The sequence below is a fragment of the Mesocricetus auratus genome, unplaced genomic scaffold, assembly GCF_017639785.1.
Source record: "Mesocricetus auratus isolate SY011 unplaced genomic scaffold, BCM_Maur_2.0 Super-Scaffold_6730, whole genome shotgun sequence".
Lineage (NCBI taxonomy): Eukaryota > Metazoa > Chordata > Mammalia > Rodentia > Cricetidae > Mesocricetus > Mesocricetus auratus.
In genome coordinates, this window is record NW_024429184.1 from 86,825,492 (window position 1) to 86,843,715 (window position 18,224).

The window sequence follows — 18,224 nt, forward strand, 5'->3', positions numbered from 1 at the left end:
TTGAACTGAGGTCTATCTGTATGGATGTAGCAGTTTTTTTTTCTGTTAATAAATGTTTGCATTAGGAATGTGGAAGAGAGATAGTAAAGTAGGTACCATTTTAAATATTTCATAAGGAAAGTGTGATGGTTAGTACTGATGATCAAATTGACAGCATCTGGAGTTACCTAGGAGATAAATGTATATCTGAGAGAGTTTCCATATTTGGCTAAGTGAGGTGGGAAGATCTACTCTGAACATGGGCAGCATCATGCTCTGGGCCAAATTAAATAAAAGGAAAGCGCAAGATAGGCACCAGCATTCATCTTTCCACGTGTACTGGATGGTTTTGGGTGTCAACTTGACACAAGTCAGAGTCATCAAAGGAACCAGTCTCAGCTGAGGAAATGCCTCCATGAGATCCAGCTGTAAAGCATTTTCTCATTTAGTGATCAATGGGGGAGGACCCAGCCCATTGTGGGTGGTGCCATCACTGTGCCTCTGGTCCTGGGTTCTCTGAAAAGGTAGGCTAAGCAAGCCATGGGAAGCAAGCCAGTAAGTAGCACCCTTCCAGACTTTCAAGGAAGAGTTAACACCAATACTCCTCAAATTTTCCACGAAATAGAAACAGCTCATTTCTATGTTGGTTCATTCTATGTTCATAAAACATAGTCTAGTTTGTTTTATGAAGCCACAATTACCCTAATACCCAAATCACATAAAGACCCAACAAAGAAATAAAATTACAGACCAATTTCCCTGAAGAACATCAATGCAAAAATTCTCAATAAATGCTTGCAAACTTAATCCAAGAACACATCAGAAAGACCATCCACTATGACCAAGTAGTCTTCATCCCAGAGGTGAAGGGATGGTTCAATATATGAAAATAATTCAATGTAATTCGCCATATAAACAAACTGAAAGGAAAACACACACACAAGATCATCTCACTAGATGCAGAAAAGACCTTAGACAAAATCCAACACCCCTTCATGATAAAAGTACTGGATTGTTAAAGGTCTACTCCTTGAAATGAAATGCATACCTAATATTGTAAATGAAGCTAAGAACCTGAGACTAGATAGATCATGGGCCCTAGGGGGAAACTTGCTACTATTTTTCTGTACCTTCATCAGAGCAGCTTCTTGTAGTAGACGGCAGTTAACACAAAGATCCACAATGGAACAACATGCAGAGAGTGAGAGACTTTGAAGTACTCAGGTCTGAATGAGATGTCTTTATCACATCCCTCTCCTCAAGGCTTAGGGATCAATGTAGAAGAGACATGTCACATTGTTGTACGCCTTCTTTTTACTTTGATCTGTTCCCAAATATCCATTAAAACCTTTTTTGTGTGCCCCAAGGACAGAGCATTGGGTTATAAGTTGGAACAAACACTGACACGGATTTGTACTTTCAAAGCACAAACCAGAGGCATGGTTTTCCTTTTTTAGAAAGAGAAAAAGCATGGGTTTTCAGGGAGCAGGGAGGATGGGGGTTGGGAAACAATGTAATGAAAATATACAGCATGAAATTCTCAAGAAATAAAAAAAACATGTAAGTAAAACTACATGGAAGATTTTATCATCCATAAATTTTATTTCAAATATTTGCTTTTATTTTTAGCTGTGTGTCTGTATTGATGTATGTACACATGTGTGTAGGTGCCTGTGAAGGTAACAAGAAGAAATCAGATCCCTTGGAGCTGGAATTATACTTGATTGTGAACCGTCTGATTTTGGTGCTGGGACTCTAACCTCTAACTCTGTGAGAGCAGTACACATTCATGACTATTAATCAACATCTCCAGCACTATTTTAAAAACAAAACTTAGTTTTGAAAGGCTTATGTGTGACTTCACGTTCCCACTTCCCTTTCTCTCCTTCAGCATACCCCCATGAAGATTCTACCTCTACTGCTATCCTCTCCACTTTTTATTCCTACAATGTATCCTCCACGAGCAGCCAAAGAAACACTTTTAAATGAATTAGGTTGCATCGCCCATTTTCTAGAGCCCAGTGGCTTCTTCTCACCCTTGGAATAAAATCAGAAAAGCCTATCATGGTCTCTGCCTCATCAGAACAGTCAGCAAAGTTCACCTCACACATGTAGCAAAAAGATTTAAAGATCTGATGCTGGGGATCAAATTCAGGAGATTTAAAAATGTGGTGCTGGAGATAAAATTCAGAACCTTGCATATGTTGGACAAACATCTCTGAATCTTACCCGCATTCCCCATGCTATGAAGATGAAACATCCACCTTATACTAACGGCCATAGATAGAATGTAGAAAGCACTATGTAAATTAGTGTTTGCTCATTGCTCCATTTTTTGCAAAGTTCAGAACCAGACTAAATTAAATCACAGCCTCCTAACACATGTGTAGGTCATAAATCTGTCAAAAAAAAAGATACAAAAGCAAGTAAGTCAGCAAGCAAGGCTTGGTGTGGGGGGTGGGGAGAAGGGGTGGGAAGCCCCTGAGGGAGGCTCTGTGGTGGAGGAGGTTGCAATCAGTGGGGAATCACAGGCCTTCTGGATAATGGCAATACTCCATTTATTAACAGGGAGATGGCTTGTATTGTTCTTCTCCATAGTTTAATGCGTTTTTAAAAACATCCATTTGTTTTACTCAGTTGTAAATAAAACTTATTAAACACACATAAAAAATAAAAATTAAAAAAATTACTGTTTACTCAATAGCATGTTTCAGCATAAACATTTGTTCGTTACATCCGATCCCCAGGATTCTGCTGCTGTTAAGACAGCATGGCCCCTCTTATCTCCTTCCTCTCCTTTGTCACCCTGGTCTCTGCTCTAACCTTTCTCCATCTTCTTCTCTCGTTTCCTTTCCCATGAGGAAGTTATTAACTTTGAATAGGGCGGTAGGAAAATCAGCATGCAGGAACGCCTCGTGTGCTTCCTGCCTTTCTCTTGTCCCATCCCATCTTGAGAGTGAAGAGGAATTAATTATAAGTAAAATAATGAGGCAGCTGGAACCCTGGTCATAGAGCTCAGCTATTGGCATCTCAGTCTATAAAGCCAGATCCAACCAAAACTTGGCCCAGTCCACATTTAAAATTCAACTTGGGTCTAGGCGTGTGACTCCTGGTAGAGTACAGACCTAGAATTTGTGGGGCCCAGGGTTCAATTTAACACACACACACACACACACACACACACACACACACACACATTCACACACCCATACACAAGTTCACACACACACACACACACACACACACATACACTGCTCACTTCAACTTGATGTGGTTTATATCAAAAGCAGCCCTTCCCTGAAGACCTTGACAAATAGAAAATAACCCTGCAATCCCCAAAACTGAACAATTTTTCTTTGAATGATGGAACTATAATAATGGTTTTCATGACAGTTTTAAGCAGAAAAGAACTGGCAAAACATGAAGACTTGGGGTTTCTTTTTTATCTTGGCCCAAGCCCCACAATGTGCCCGTGAGTACACAGGTCCCTTTGCCCCATTATTTGTCTTATGAAATGTGAATGATAGGGCTATTTTCCTATTCTCAATGAGATTAATGAGTAAAATGTTCACAAGATGGAGGTCTTAAGAGGCTTGCTTGCAACTTTAAAACAATTTCTTCTAGAACAATTTCCTGAAAATTCCAACTTATTAACTCCTTCCTTGAAAAATTAAATGCAATTCTAAAATGACATTTAAAAAGAAAAATGGATTACAACTCCACAATCTGCTGTAGTCATTGTCAGGAAGATTCATCTATCTAGACTCAGGAATATTGCCTTCGTCAGATCCTTTCCTTTGGCTTCTTTAACTCTGTGTTACCAGAAGTATGCAGCACATTTCAAGTGACATTTACTCAAGGTTATGACAACAAGTAGCTGTCTCCTGGTGATGCATATGTTCCGGCCTTTCCCCATCCAAGAATCATTCGCTTGCTCTTCTTCAGAACTCACGGGTCATTTGCTTCCTCTTCTTCAAAGCTCGTTCCTTCTCAACCATCTTGGCTGGAAAGATCCCACTTCAGAGCTGAAGGTAAGTACATTTTGTACAAATTTCTCATCTTCATAAGCGCTTTGGACCATGAATAAAATAGCTGGGAACATATCTAAGAAAAAGTTGCATCACAATGCTTCCAGTTCCTCTTAACCATGGCATTTCACCCTTCTTAAGGAACAGTCTTATTTTTAATTAAAATATGACAATAACATCTATTACTTCTTCATCTAACTGAAACTCTCTTCCCTACTAATGAATTCTTTAGCTCTTCTGTTAGTTTTTAAATTATTACGAAACTCCACTCAAGAATTGCAGCACAGTTTTGCTAATGGAACTGGGGTTGAAAATAAAATCATTCCCTTTCGCCTCATCCTGAATCATCCTTTTATCTGGCGAAACTTCCTGTGTTTAAAAACAGGAGAGTTTTTCAGCGGTAAGACAAGGGGAGTTGGCACATGATGGCTCCCTGCCACTCTGAGCAACTCTACCACTGACACACACATATGACCATGGGGCTCGGTGACAATGCACACCTCCTCTGCTTTTCAGTAGTTCTCTCACTGGGGGCAGCAACTTGGGGCATAGAATGAGTAAGAGTTAAGTATATCCGTTGCCACGTGTTCCCCGAAGTGATAATACCTCAGAACATGCATACACTCACGGCTTTGGCTGTCTTGTAATGTGCGAAGTCCAAAAGGGCTGAGAATGGAAAGGGGTACACAGAGGTGCTGAGAGTGAGGCCTTCAGTCAGACTGCAAAGAAGGGGTGTCCTCTGCACTCCCGGGAAGAGTGAAGGGTTTCTGCTCGCTCGCTCCTTCATGCATTGAGCAACACTGTTACACTGTTTACTAAATTCCTATGCACTGTCCTAGCTGCAAGTTAAAGTCCCAGTGGGGCCCCCGGAGCCCCCAGAACAAGAGCATGTTGCTGAAATGAAACCTTATACCAGTTCCTGCAAAGAAACAAATCTGCAAAGTTGCAGAGAGCCACTAGCCTTTATGGCGGGACCCCCCCTCAGGTCAGGGGCAGGACAAGGGAGGACAGAAACTGGGTGAGTAGCTTCAAAAGACAATTGCTTCTCGGTTGCTTCTGCATCTCTCCTATCAGAGAAAGAGTTTTGCTTCTCGTGCCCTTATAGCAACTTAAGACGGCTTTTCCTATTTTCTTTTTTTAAGAACTCATGAAAACCTCTCACTAATATCTCTAAGCCTGTTTTACATTGAAATTTAATTTAACTAACTTTTAGTGGCATCTTTCTAAGCAGTGTCACTTAGCATTCCTTTCTTTGCTCCGAGCTTTTTGCTTTGGACTGACTGGGCTTAAGACTAGCAGGGCAGTTCTTATTAACGGGAATGCTTGGTGGAGCTGGCAATTTGCAGGAATCTGAGCTCCTGCCTGAAAGTAGCTGAAGGTCTCTATGCCCAGAAATCTCTCCCCAGAGAGGCACAGAAGTGAGACTCCCTGCAAGCCAGAGAGACCTAAGGACCTGTAGGGATGTGGGTGGCGAACAATGATGACCAGTTGCAGGGGCATCTTTTGTCCTGGTTGTGAGGATCCAGGTTATTCAGATTTAGAAGATGCGTTTTAAAATAAGTGCTAGCAGCAGGTGAATGAAAAGGAATCCAACATGGTGGGATAAAGAACATATGAGAACAATTAAGACTTAACTGTACTATGCAAGTGGCAGAGCAAACAGATAAATGTCTATGAAGCCTCTAAACCCAGCAGGAAGGAAGTGAAGTGCTTGACACTGGTCAGGAAAGCAAGATTGGCTGCCAGTGGGGGAGAGTCTAGCTGGTCAAGGTTAAGGTTATCTGAGGCAGAAAGGGTTACTGCAGTGGTCTAGCTGGCCAAGGTTAAGGGTTACTGTAATGGTTCTCCTCCCAGGAGAAGCTCCTCAGACCCCAGAAGTACCCGAGCTCTTTGTCTGTCTATCAGTAGAAAGGGGAAGCTTGGCTGACCAGACACTCTCATCTGTCTCTCCAGACTCGTTTCCAAGGTCTTGCTGCTCGCTAAGCTGCCATGCTCTGCCTAGTGTTGTCAAATGTTCAAACTTTCATTCCTCTGACTGTGCAGAAAGAGGCTCTCTCTAAAGCCTGTGGTGGGAACTCACCCCAGAGGTCAGAGAGTGTGCAGCCATCCCTGGGGATTATAAGAAGTTTTTCCCGCAATCCAGGGAGTGTGGACTTCAGTTGGTGCTGGGAATCCTGAACCCAGCAAAGGGAATAGTAAGCCTGCTAGCATGACGCCCTTCTACTTACTTTAATAGTCTTCATTAATACCATCCACAAGTCTTACTTGGCATGATGGCACACACCTATGGTCCTAGCACTGAGGAAACCAAGGTAGGAGAGCCAAATTGCAGGTGGAATTGGGCCACATATCAGAACCCTGTCCCAAAACAAAACAACAACAAAATCCCATTACGGTGTGACATTTCACTACTTCAAGATTTATGGATGAAAGCTACATTCAGTCATACTGGGTAGTTCTGAAGAGAGAGAGCAGAAATAGACCCACACAAATAAATGTAGCCAGTAAGAAATTCAGTAAAAAAAAAAACTGACTTTTCAACAATTAGTGCTGGAACAAATAATTCAGATGGGAAAGAAATAGACCTAGATACTGACCTTTCACCCTACACACACACACACACACACACACACACACACACACGCACGCACACGCACACACACACGCACACACACACACAATAATTCTAAATAAGCTGTAAATTGTAAACCCAAGTATTAGTATTTAGGTATTTGTACCAGCCTGTCCTTGGGGTTCTGACAGGATACACTCAGCTGCAGCCACCATGAGCACCACCTGTAATCATTCACTATGTTCCCTTTTAAAAGAGCCCTGCCCACCTCCCGTTCTGTTCTCTCTCTTTCACTCCCCATCTCCTGGGGCTCCTGTCCCTGGAGACTGGCCTCCCGCCCCCTTTCCCCTTTTACCATTCTTTTCCCTTAATAAAAAGCCCCTCCACTTGAACTCTGTCACACGGCATCTTTCTCTCTCTCAAACCACTTTTTCTATTAAAACACTAAGTATAAAACTATTCAATACTAGAAGAAAGTATAAGAGAAAAATCTACACAACATGGGATTTGGTGCTTCCCTGTATTGTTATACCAAGATAAACATTCATAAAAGAAAATCAGGTGAGTTGGGTTTAGGAAATTCAAATGGAAGCCTGGGGAGATAGCTCAGAGACCGAAGTGCTTGCGGCACAAGTAGGAGGACCTAAGTTCAGTCATCAACACCTACATAAAACAGAGTGGCACATGCCTGTAATCACAGGGCTATCTTATAGTGGGATTCTTGGGACTTACTGGCCAGCCAGCCTAGCCTAATCTGCAACCAAGGATCCCAACAAGAGACTCTCTCATAACACAAGGTAGACAGCTCCTTAGGAATGAATGGAGGTTAATATTTAGTCTCCCCATGCATAAACACACACACACACACACACACACACACACACACCAATTAAATGATACCCCATTAGCAATAAACACACTTAGAATTTGGATCTAGCTTCCTCACATTCATCGACAATGAAAGAAACCAGCAATTCCAGAAGTTACTAGAGGTGTGACAAGAAGTGGTACTGTGAATCTGGAGTATCTTGGAGTGCTGAATAAATGTTCCAAAACCCCACAATGATGAGGATGTGGCAAAAGAACAAATATGCCAACTAAAAGAGTGTTCAGTAGCAAAAGTTGAGAAACTTTAAGCAACAAAATAAGTAAAGTCATTTTGCATCATAACTTAAAATATAAATAGTCACCCATCCAAAGTAATGAACAAGTGATTGGAGGACTATAGAATTAAGATATAATAGACAAATCTCTCACATAGAAGCATTCCCAATAAGTTATGTAGATTGTTGTCTCACTTTTCCTGGGACTGTGACAAAATACCATGACTAAAGAAGCTCAAGGGGGGATGGGTTTATTCTGACTCACAGTTCAAGATCAAGTCCATTCTGGCAGCCAAGTCAAGGCAGGTGGAGCTTGAAGCAGCTAGTCACATTACAGTCAAGAAACAGAGCACGCATGCTCTCTAGTGCTCAGCTCTCTATACTTTATGTTGTACATGATCTTCTGCAGAAGGATAGTCCTTCCCACAGTAAAGATGGGTCTTCCCATACCAATTAATGTGATCATGATAATCTACAGGTTATTCTAACCTTAACCAGCACAATCCTCTACCCTCAAGTAGGTATAGCATTATGGTCCATCTCTGTGATATGAACTATGCCCAGTGACTTCCTTCTAAAGATTACCTCCTAGAAATGCCAAAGAGGAAAATAAGTACACAGTGGGAAGTCAGAAAACCCTATCATATCTAGGCCTATGTCAACACTGAAGAGTCATGTTGATGATATGTCCTTTGATATAACATGAAGAAAATGATGCCTTCCCTCTTGTGGGCTTGCTTCCTTCTCAAAACCATAACCTTAGTCCAATTACTAGAAAAACATTACACAAAAAACAAGTTTGACAAATTCTATATAACATTTTATTAATAATTCATAAAATTATCAAGATGATTTTAAAAAGAAGTCTTGGAAATTTTCACAGCCAGCAGGATCCTGATCAACATGGCCAGGAAAGGCAAAATATTATACTAGATGAGCAATTCCAGGACAGAAATTTGCAAACCACTAAGGAAATGTAAAACTTACGCTTTAAGTTAATAATACTGTTATTCTATTGGCCTGTTAACTGTGAAAAGTGGATCACAGTAACTGAAGATGATAATAACTAGAAACTGGATATGGGCATATATGAGAACTCAGTAACATTCATAACTTTCCATTAAACTCAAAATTTTTCTGAAATAAAATGTTATAAAAACTCATAAATCTTCCAATCAACACTAATATCATTATTTTTTTCAGTATTAAGGCTCAAATACACAGCCTCATATATGCCAGGCAATTACTTGACAAGCGAGCTATATATACTCTAACACACCACTGTAGTCAGAATTTCTGTCCCACCTGGTCCGGCAACCATTTAGCACCAAATAAACACACTGACATTTACATTAATTATGAACTGTTTGTCCAATGGTTCAGGTTTCTTACTGGCTAGCTCTCTCTTAATTATCAAACCATTTCTATTGAACTGTGTCTCTCCATCTGGTTTTGGCTTACCAGAGAATGCTCCAGCAGGTTACTCTTTCATTGACTATATGGCATATCTCCAGCGGCTTCTCTCCCTTTCCTCTACCCAGAGTTCTCTCCTCATAGCCCCACTTATACTTCCTGACTGGCTACTGGCCAATCAATATTTTATTCATCAACCAATAAGAGAAGCATATATACAGAAGGACATCCCCCAATACACCACTAAGATTTATTGTACATATTCTATGAATTTTACAAAATATAGATATTTACAGTTTTCTTCACTATCAGTGAAGGATCCAGACCTCTAATGGATGCCAAAATCCAAAGATGTTCAAGTCTTGAAGTAATGGCCTAATATTTTCCTATAATGTATACACAGCCTCCTATATGCTTTATATTGTCTCGATTAATTCTAATACCTAATACAATGAAAGAGTTATGTCAGTAGTTTTTATACTATGTTGTTTAGGGAGTAGAAACAAGGAAACATGTTTACATGTTTAGCACAATTGTGACTGTTTTGAATATTTTCAATCCTTAGCATATATGGTATCTGTAAATACCAAGGACTAAGTGTGTGTGTGTGTGTGTGTGTCATATACATTCTCTGTACCACTGAACTGTGATTTTAATCATATCTATCTAATATGGAAGAATTTATTTAATATATCATTGATTACAAATTACTAGTGTTTTAGTTTTACATTATTATAAAATAATTAAATGAACATTAAGTACAAACATTTTTAGAACATCATTAATTATTTGTTTAAGAACCTTGAGTCACAAGTCTCAAGTTTTAAGTCTTGAAGATAGGCAGTATAATGATAAACCTGTGTCTGTTGCTTTCTGTTGACTTCTTGCTCTAGACTTTTAGTGGTAACAAATTTTCTACTTAGGAGGTTAGAAGTAATATATTTTTAAAGCTTTTATACTTTTTAAAAAATGATATACAATGTCTTTTACTGATTGGAACACTGGCATATTTCATAGATATCATGTTTTAAAGTGTATTTCATGTAACTCTTGAACTCACTATGTTACCCAAATTTTTTATTGATTCTCCTACTTCCATCTCCAAGTGCTCATCGATGGTGTTGTTTTAAGACAGGACTTCATGATGCCAGGCTAGCCTCAAACTCACTGTGTAACTGAAGGTGGACTTGAACTTCAAATCCTCCTACCTCCATCTCCAACTGCTAAGATTACAGGTGTGCGTTACCAAGCCCAGTTTAGGTGGAATTAGAGAGAGAAATCACCACTTTGAGCATGCTAAGCAAAGGCTTTACTAACTGGGCTACATTATTGCCTTGTATCCCAGTTATTTTAAAAATAAAATTTTATTCTGGAAACAGAGGAACTCATGAAGAATAATTGCTTTTCAAAGAGTATCGTTTGTACATTTTGTTAATTGTGCAAAGTGCAAGTTTAATCTTTATGTTGTCTCTAAAGGTAGATTCTTCGTAATAGTTTTTATGCACAGATAGCAATTACAAATGTTTATGGGGAACAATGTGATGATTTGATACATGCAATACATTGTATGAAGTGCTCAAGCTTTGAGTAATTAGCATGTATATCAACTTAAATATTTATGATTTCTTTGGGGTAAGAGCATTCCAAATCGATTGCAAGATTACACAGCCGGGAAGCTACAAGTGGGTTTGCAGGGTTACATGGTTGCAGGATTGCGTGGTGGGGAAGCTGCAGAGTGAGTGGGAAGGGAGGGCACAACAATCAGAGGTGACAAGCCCAGGTTCTGTGACAAAAATCCTGAAACACCTGAACGGAGTGTGTCAAGATACAGGAATTTTCCAGATGTTCCAGTGGAGGAAGACCCCCAATTATTTCCAAAAACACATTTGCTCTTAGGACCTCTTGTGTCCCCAGATCTCCAAATGCCTTCAGGACTCCCAGTGAACCTAGGTTTACCCATGTCCCTCAGATCCACCTTGTCTCCCAGTTCAGGCTCCCCAAGTTCCCCTCAAGGTTCCAAGCAAGGAGCAGAGTTAACACACCATGTTCATCAAGAAACAAGGTGTGCACCAGGTTCATCAAGGAACAAGGGGTGAGCTAGAAGCCTATCTCAGATTCTGCAACTTTCCCACATGTAAGCAATGTGTAAAACTGAGGCAAAGGACTGACTTGAAGGAGTACCAAATCTAGGTATGGCTTAAGAACTGGAGAGCTAGATACTCTCAGGAGCATCCCTGGGGACACCTAGAAATGTTGAGAAAGCAAGAAGCCAGCTGTCAGAGCAGCAGAACAAATGTTCATGTCCCTGTCAATGCTCCTGTCTCTGGTGCTCCTGTGTGTCCAGGCTTATCAGATGTTAGCTCTCTCCCTCAACCCAGCTCCTCTAGAATCTCCCCAGACCTTCCCCAATCTTGATGGGACCTAGAGAAGTTCTGGGTGTGGTGCTGATTGCACAAGCCCATGCTTCAGCAACCACTGGCCCATTTTCATCAAGAAAAGCCACAGACCCAATTCAATCTATACCATTTGATGGCACAACAGACCCAGTACCAGCCAAAACCCCATTACCCCCTACCCTGTTATAGATCCAGCAGCATCTCAAGCTCCCACCAAAACTGCAGTTTGCATCCACAACCGCAGCTGTCCATTGAGATGAAAGTTTTTTTTAAACTATATATACATATAACATTGGAAATTTTTCTTCTGGCTCTTTTGAAATGCACTATTGACAATAATAATACGGATACATAGTCGCCTTACCTTACAATAAAACACTAGAATATGGTTCTCTATTTAACTGTAACCTGTGACAGACCCCCTTGACCAAGCAGTCTTCATGTTCTTTGCTAAACCACTGTTCTACTACCAACTTCTCTGAGCTCAATCTCTGATGTAGATTCTACATGGGAGTGATTGCAAATGTATTTATAAAATTTTAATTGTGTCTTTGTGTGCTTTGGATACCAGAGTAATTGTAGTCTTGTAAGAAGAGTTTGGCAATGACCCTTCTGCTTCTACTGTGTGGAACAATTTGAGGAGCATTGATATTAGCTGTTCTTTGAATTTCTGGTAGAATTCTGCACTGAAACCAACCATCTGGCCCTGGGCATTTTTTTTTGGTTGGGAGACTTTTGATGACTGTTTATATTTCATTAGGGGTTATAGATCTATGTAAATTGCTTATCTGTTCTTGATTTAATTTTGGCAAGTGATATCTATCCAGAAAATTGTCCAATTGTTGATTTCATTTAAATTTTCTAGTTTTGCGGAGTTCAGGTTTTTGAAGTATGACCTGATGATTCTCTGGATTTCCTCAGTGTCCATTGTTATTTCCTCCTTTTCGTTTCTGATTTTGTTAATCTGCATGTTTTCTCTCTGCCTTTTTGATTAGTTTGGATAAAGGTTTGTCTATCTTCTTTATTGTCTCAAAGAACCAACTATTTGTTTTGTTGATTCTTTGTATTGTTTTCTTTGTTTCTACTTCATTGTTTTTTCCCCCTCAGTTTAATTATTTCCTGGCCTCTACTCCTCAGGGGTATGTTTGGTTTTCTTTTGTTGTTGTTGTTGTTCTAGAGCTTTCAGGTGTGCTGTCAATTCTCTAGTGTGACTATTCTCCAGTTTCTTCATGTGGGCACTTAGTGCTATGAACTTTCCTCTTAGCACTGCTTTCAGTATGTCCCATAAGTTTGGGTATGTTGTGTCTTCATTTTCATAGAATTCTAGGAAGTCTTTAATTTCTTTATTTCTTCCTTGATCTGTCCTTGGAAAGATTCAAGAGAGCCTGAAAAGCACACACTCTAGCTTTGGGGGACAGCTAGAAGCATTATGAAAATTATTAGGTATCTCCAGGGAAGATAATCACCCCAAGAGGTCCTTGCTTGTTTTCTGCTTCTTTGTCTTCAGGTCTTGCTTTTGCTTTGAGACATTCTCTTTCTGCTGCTCAGACTGGGGTTGAAATCCTAAGTTCAAGTGATCTTTCCACTCTCACTTCCTGAGTAGTTGGAACACCACTAATCCCATCCAGGTCCTAAGGACTTTTGAAATGGAAGTAATAACATATACTCTGTGGTCAACTTTTGGAACAGCTCATTAACCCCTTCATTATTGTCCCACAGACTATACAGTCAGGCTGTAGCCCAGAAAGATAACGGAATGAAAAAGAAAGGATCGGCAAGGTCACTTCATGACCTTTAAGTTGGAGATGTTCATGCGTTTTCCTCTTTCTCCACGTCTCTCCTTCCTTTCATTCTTCTCTCATCCAAGGGTTTGCTGGCATTCATTGTAATCTATCTTACACAACTACATTCATTAGCATGAAGGGGAATGGAGAGAGAAAGGATGATTTTTCATTATCTAGGGCGGGGCTCAAAATTCCACTACAGATATTACTCGTAAGTTGATTAATACAAGGCTTAGTATAATGTTTTATTTAAATTACCACCATATAATAGTTTAAGGAAGAAGTATAGTTTTCTTAAAGCTAATGCAGCTTGTTTTTATTCTGCAGTCTTTCTGCAATATGTGTTTTTATGCATTCTCTTTAACTTCAGATCTTCCTTCACGAAGAAAATATTCTGAAGAACCAATCAAGATTTCTGTCTGTCCAAGTCCAAGCACCATCCCTGTCTTAACCCCAAGCAGAAAGAATGAAGCACATTATCACTCCATATGAACACACCAATGACACAGCAAGAAACAATTCAGATTGCCCTGATGTAGTTTTGCCAGAAGAGATATTTTTCACAATCTCCATCATTGGAGTTCTGGAGAACCTGATTGTCCTCCTGGCTGTGGTCAAGAATAAGAACCTCCAGTGCCCCATGTACTTTTTCATCTGCAGTTTGGCCATTTCTGACATGTTGGGCAGTCTGTACAAGATCTTGGAAAATATCCTCATCATGTTCAGAAACCGGGGTTACCTCCAGCCTCGTGGCAACTTTGAAAGCACAGCAGATGACATCATTGACTGCATGTTCATCCTCTCTTTGCTGGGCTCTATCTTCAGCCTGTCTGTGATTGCTGCTGACCGTTACATCACCATCTTCCACGCCCTGCAATACCACAGCATTGTGACCATGCGCCGCACCATCATCACCCTAACAGTTATCTGGATATTCTGCACAGGGAGTGGCATCGCCATGGTTATCTTCTCCCACCACGTCCCCACGGTGCTCACCTTCACGTCACTCTTCCCTTTGATGCTGGTTTTCATCCTATGTCTCTACATTCATATGTTCTTGCTTGCCCGCTCCCATGCTAGAAAGATCTCTACTCTTCCCAGAGCCAACATGAAAGGGGCCATCACACTGACTATCCTTCTTGGAGTCTTCATCTTCTGTTGGGCCCCCTTTATCCTCCATGTCCTCTTAATGACCTTCTGCCCAAATAACCCTTACTGTGTTTGCTACATGTCTCTCTTCCAGATCAATGGCATGTTGATCATGTGCAATGCAGTCATTGACCCCTTTATATATGCCTTTCGGAGCCCAGAGCTCAGGGATGCATTCAAAAAGATGTTTTCCTGCCACAGGTATCAGTAGACTTTTTGATCCCTGATTTAAATAATGTAAAGAGACCAAACGGCATGACAGTCTGACAAGTGATGATGCATCTTAGCAGCCTTTCTTTCTTTAATAGATGGAGACAATCAATTAAACTGACTAGTGTTTAGCATAGCTGGCTTTCTAATGAAGTATTACTGCAGCTGCAAACTTTATATTGTATCTAGAGAGATGAAATGGTAGGCTAAATAGGACAGTATACGAAGTACACATCAATACAAATGTGAGGATTTGGGGTTAAGCAAGTATTTGTTCTTCTGTGGGTACCTGGAAAACTGTCCTGGAAGGCCTTTCCAGGTCAGAAACCATGACAACCAATTCTCCAACTAATTAAATGTGTTGGTTAGATTCCTATTTCTGTGGCAAATGCATGCAATCGATCAACTTTGAAAGAGGAAAGATCTATTTGGGCTCATAGATTGAGATGGTTTTTGGTCCATGACACCTGGCTATTGGTTGGACCTATGATGATGCAGCATATCACAATGGAAGCATGTAGCAAAACAGCGTACAGCAGCCAGAAACCACAGTAAAGAAGCAAAGACGGGTCTCTGATAGTCTTCTTTGCTGGTAAAACCTCAATGAACTAAGATTTCCCACCTCTTAAAGGCCACCTTCTGGTAGCAGCACACCAAAGACCACGTCTTTAACACATGAGGATCATTTACCTAAACCACAATGGAGAATGACTCAGTGTAGAAACTATAGTGTTCTTGTAAGACAAAGATGTCACAGATAAATAATCTATCACCCATGTAGCCAGCCTTTGAATTTCCAAAAACAAACAAATCTTCACTATGAATATTCTTGGCTCACTCAGGATCCCACTTACTCTCAAAATCTCTTCCTGCTTCAATTTCCTCAAGCTTTAAAAACAAAAATTTCAAGAGTGAAGTCAAATTTTAACCTATTTGAGTCTAGTTCAGGAGTATGCAATGTCTGTTGTCTTAGAAGAAGTATGGCCAAACAGTGTGTCTGTCCAAATGTATGAGTAATGCCCCTGAAACTGTATTTCATAGGAAAAGAATGAAGAGAGGAAAGGACGTATAGAGGGGGAAAAAGGAGAGGGAAGGAGGAAGAGAGATAAGAGATAAGAGAGAGAAACAGAGTCAGAATCATGTTTTTGAGTATGGAAAAACCAAGACCAAAACATTTCAAGCATGCTGTTACTAGAGACCCAAGCCAAAGATATGATGAAAAAATTCTTTTTTCTTCATACGCAAGTCCTAAAGGTAGGCACATCAAATTACTGATAATTACATTCTGCATGCACTACTAGATGTCCAATATTAAAACACGGCATTCTAAATAGTAGTAAAAGAAACAAACTCTAAATTTTACCCATTAATATCATAGCTAAAGAAGAGGCTCAATAGGCAGTAGACTGCAACAGCAAGTCCTTGCTAAACTGGAAAGAGCTGTCAGTGATAAAAGGATTCAGGAGCTTCTCTAGCCTCCCAGGATTCACAGCATCTCCTGGAAGAGACAGCATCTCGCCTTCCGTCTCCAATTCCTATCATATAAGAACTTCTGAGGAAACCAAAGAAAAAGATGTATGATACAAAAAGTATGATTTATAAGGGCTAAAGATGTGCTGGAGACAGCAAAATAGAAGAAGCTCATACTTAAGAGAGGGGAAAGGTCTTACATGCTAAGCTGGAAAAGCGTGGGACATGGCCAACCAGAGACGCAGGCTTTCTCAAAGACTGACATGTTCAACACAACTAAGAACAGCTCTGTCCTGAATGGTTTAGGATGTATGCTAGTGTCACCTGGAAGGGAAAAACGTGGGAGTTATAACCAGGACAGCTGTTGTGTCTGCAGGGATGCCTCTGAGCTCAGCGGTGTTTCCCAAGGACCGATGTGAGAAGACACCACAAACAGGACACAGAGCTTAGACATGGAGGAACGGGGCCTTGAAAGGCAGAGGAAATGTCTGAGATTTAAGGGAGGGAGTTAGGGGTGTGAGTCTGCACAGCTGTGCCACAGGTTGTAAGGAAACCCACACATGTCCTCTTTCATTCTGTGGAAATCTTCAGTTTTTTTGTCCTACCTTTCCAAATGGATTGCAAATTCTTCTATTGTATATGACACTGTGTATGCTTAACTTTTAAAATGTTATTTCTGCCCTTGAAAGACTAACGGAGCACATATGCTTCTGTATTAAGCCAGGTGTTCTCAATAAAACATAACTTTTTCTCTGGTGCTGCAATTTATTCTTTATTGCCAATGGTCCCAATTCACCCTGCTTGAAGAGTCCTGCTTTCCCTAAGAGAGCTTGCCACCCCCTCATGGCCTCTTGAGAACTCATCTGTCATGAGACTAGGAAATTAAGCAAAAAGTCAAATAGGAAAGTGCATAAAATTAAAATACAGCTCAAACGATAATTCAGAGGCACTTTTACCTCAGGGTCCTTAGCTATATTCAAACCAGAGGCAGGATTATAGAGCTCTAAACTCATGAAGGAAACATAAAGAAGATAAGGAGGCCCAGCATTTCCCCTTGGTAACTACTTCAGGGCTATTATCAAACTATTCAAAATGTTAACTGTTCTGTGGATACCACAAACATTTGTTCAGTTGTGCTGACTCTGCCTGGGACCCTGACTGCCATACAACCCTCGATGAAGGGAAGAAGGGATTTGTGGGTGAGACTGTCTCTTTGTGTTTGCACACCAGCGTGGGATTATTGCACCAGCTTCTAGAGAAAAAATGTACAGGGAGAGTAAGCTCAACCCCTCCTCCTTTTATTTAGGTTTTTGTTTGTTCTGAGCTTCCTTTTGTTTTGTTTTTACTAACCTGGGGCACATTTTCACATAAGTCTATAATGTTCTTTGAGCAAATTCCCCATTCTTCTCTACCCTCTCCCTTCTCACTCCCCCTCATCCTGTAAGTTTTCTTCATTTGCCTAGATGGTTCTTCTATGCTCATGCCATGAGTCCACACATGATTTTATGTACCAATATAAAATCTAGGACCCACAGATAAGAGAAAACATGGCATTTGTCTTTGTAAGGCTGACTTAATTCCCTTATTATGATAATTTCCTTGCCCTCATTTCTACTACAAATGACATAATTTCATTCCTCTTTATGGCTGAAAATAATTCCATTTTGTATATGTGCCCCATTTTCCTTTCTTAATTTATCCATTGATAGTTTCATACATGTTTATAATACATTCTTGTCACACTCATCCTAACCCTTCTCTTATCTTCCTTCCATATCCCCCAACACCCTCCCAAAACCCCACCCCACTTCCACGTCCTTCTGCTTTGCTGTTGTTCTTGCTTTGTAGCCTTACTGGGTTTAACCAGGGCCACCCATGTGGGCAAGGTGTGAGGCTATCCCCTGGAAACTAAGTAACAAGTGACTGTATCACTAAAGATGATGGCTTCTTCCTCAACAGATGGACTGACATTAGCTCCAGCAGGTGGGGCAGGACCCTTCGAGCCACTACTCCCTCTATAACTGACTGTTACAGGCTCAACCTTGTATGCACCTTTTGCAGGCAACCTCAGCTGAATTGAGTTCAAGAGTATCATGGCAGTGTCATGCGCACAGGACAAT

At 40.5% G+C, this 18,224-nt stretch overlaps 1 protein-coding gene across 3 annotated transcripts; it reads left to right on the forward strand.

Moving 5' to 3' along the window:
* The first annotated feature begins 3,748 nt into the window (after window positions 1-3,748).
* On the forward strand, window positions 3,749-16,857 carry Mc2r (melanocortin 2 receptor). Of its 3 annotated transcripts, none has more exons than XM_021229805.2 (2): window positions 3,749-4,010; window positions 13,646-16,857. In XM_021229805.2, exon 2 carries the CDS (start codon window positions 13,742-13,744, stop codon window positions 14,633-14,635), a length of 894 nt encoding a protein of 297 aa, XP_021085464.1. In that variant the 5' UTR covers window positions 3,749-4,010; window positions 13,646-13,741; the 3' UTR covers window positions 14,636-16,857.
* The last annotated feature ends 1,367 nt before the right edge of the window (window positions 16,858-18,224 follow it).

Excerpts from the sequence above, each read along its gene's own strand:
- Mc2r (XM_021229805.2), top strand. The coding sequence starts at position 13,742 with ATGAAGCACATTATCACTCCATATGAACACACCAATGACACAGCAAGA.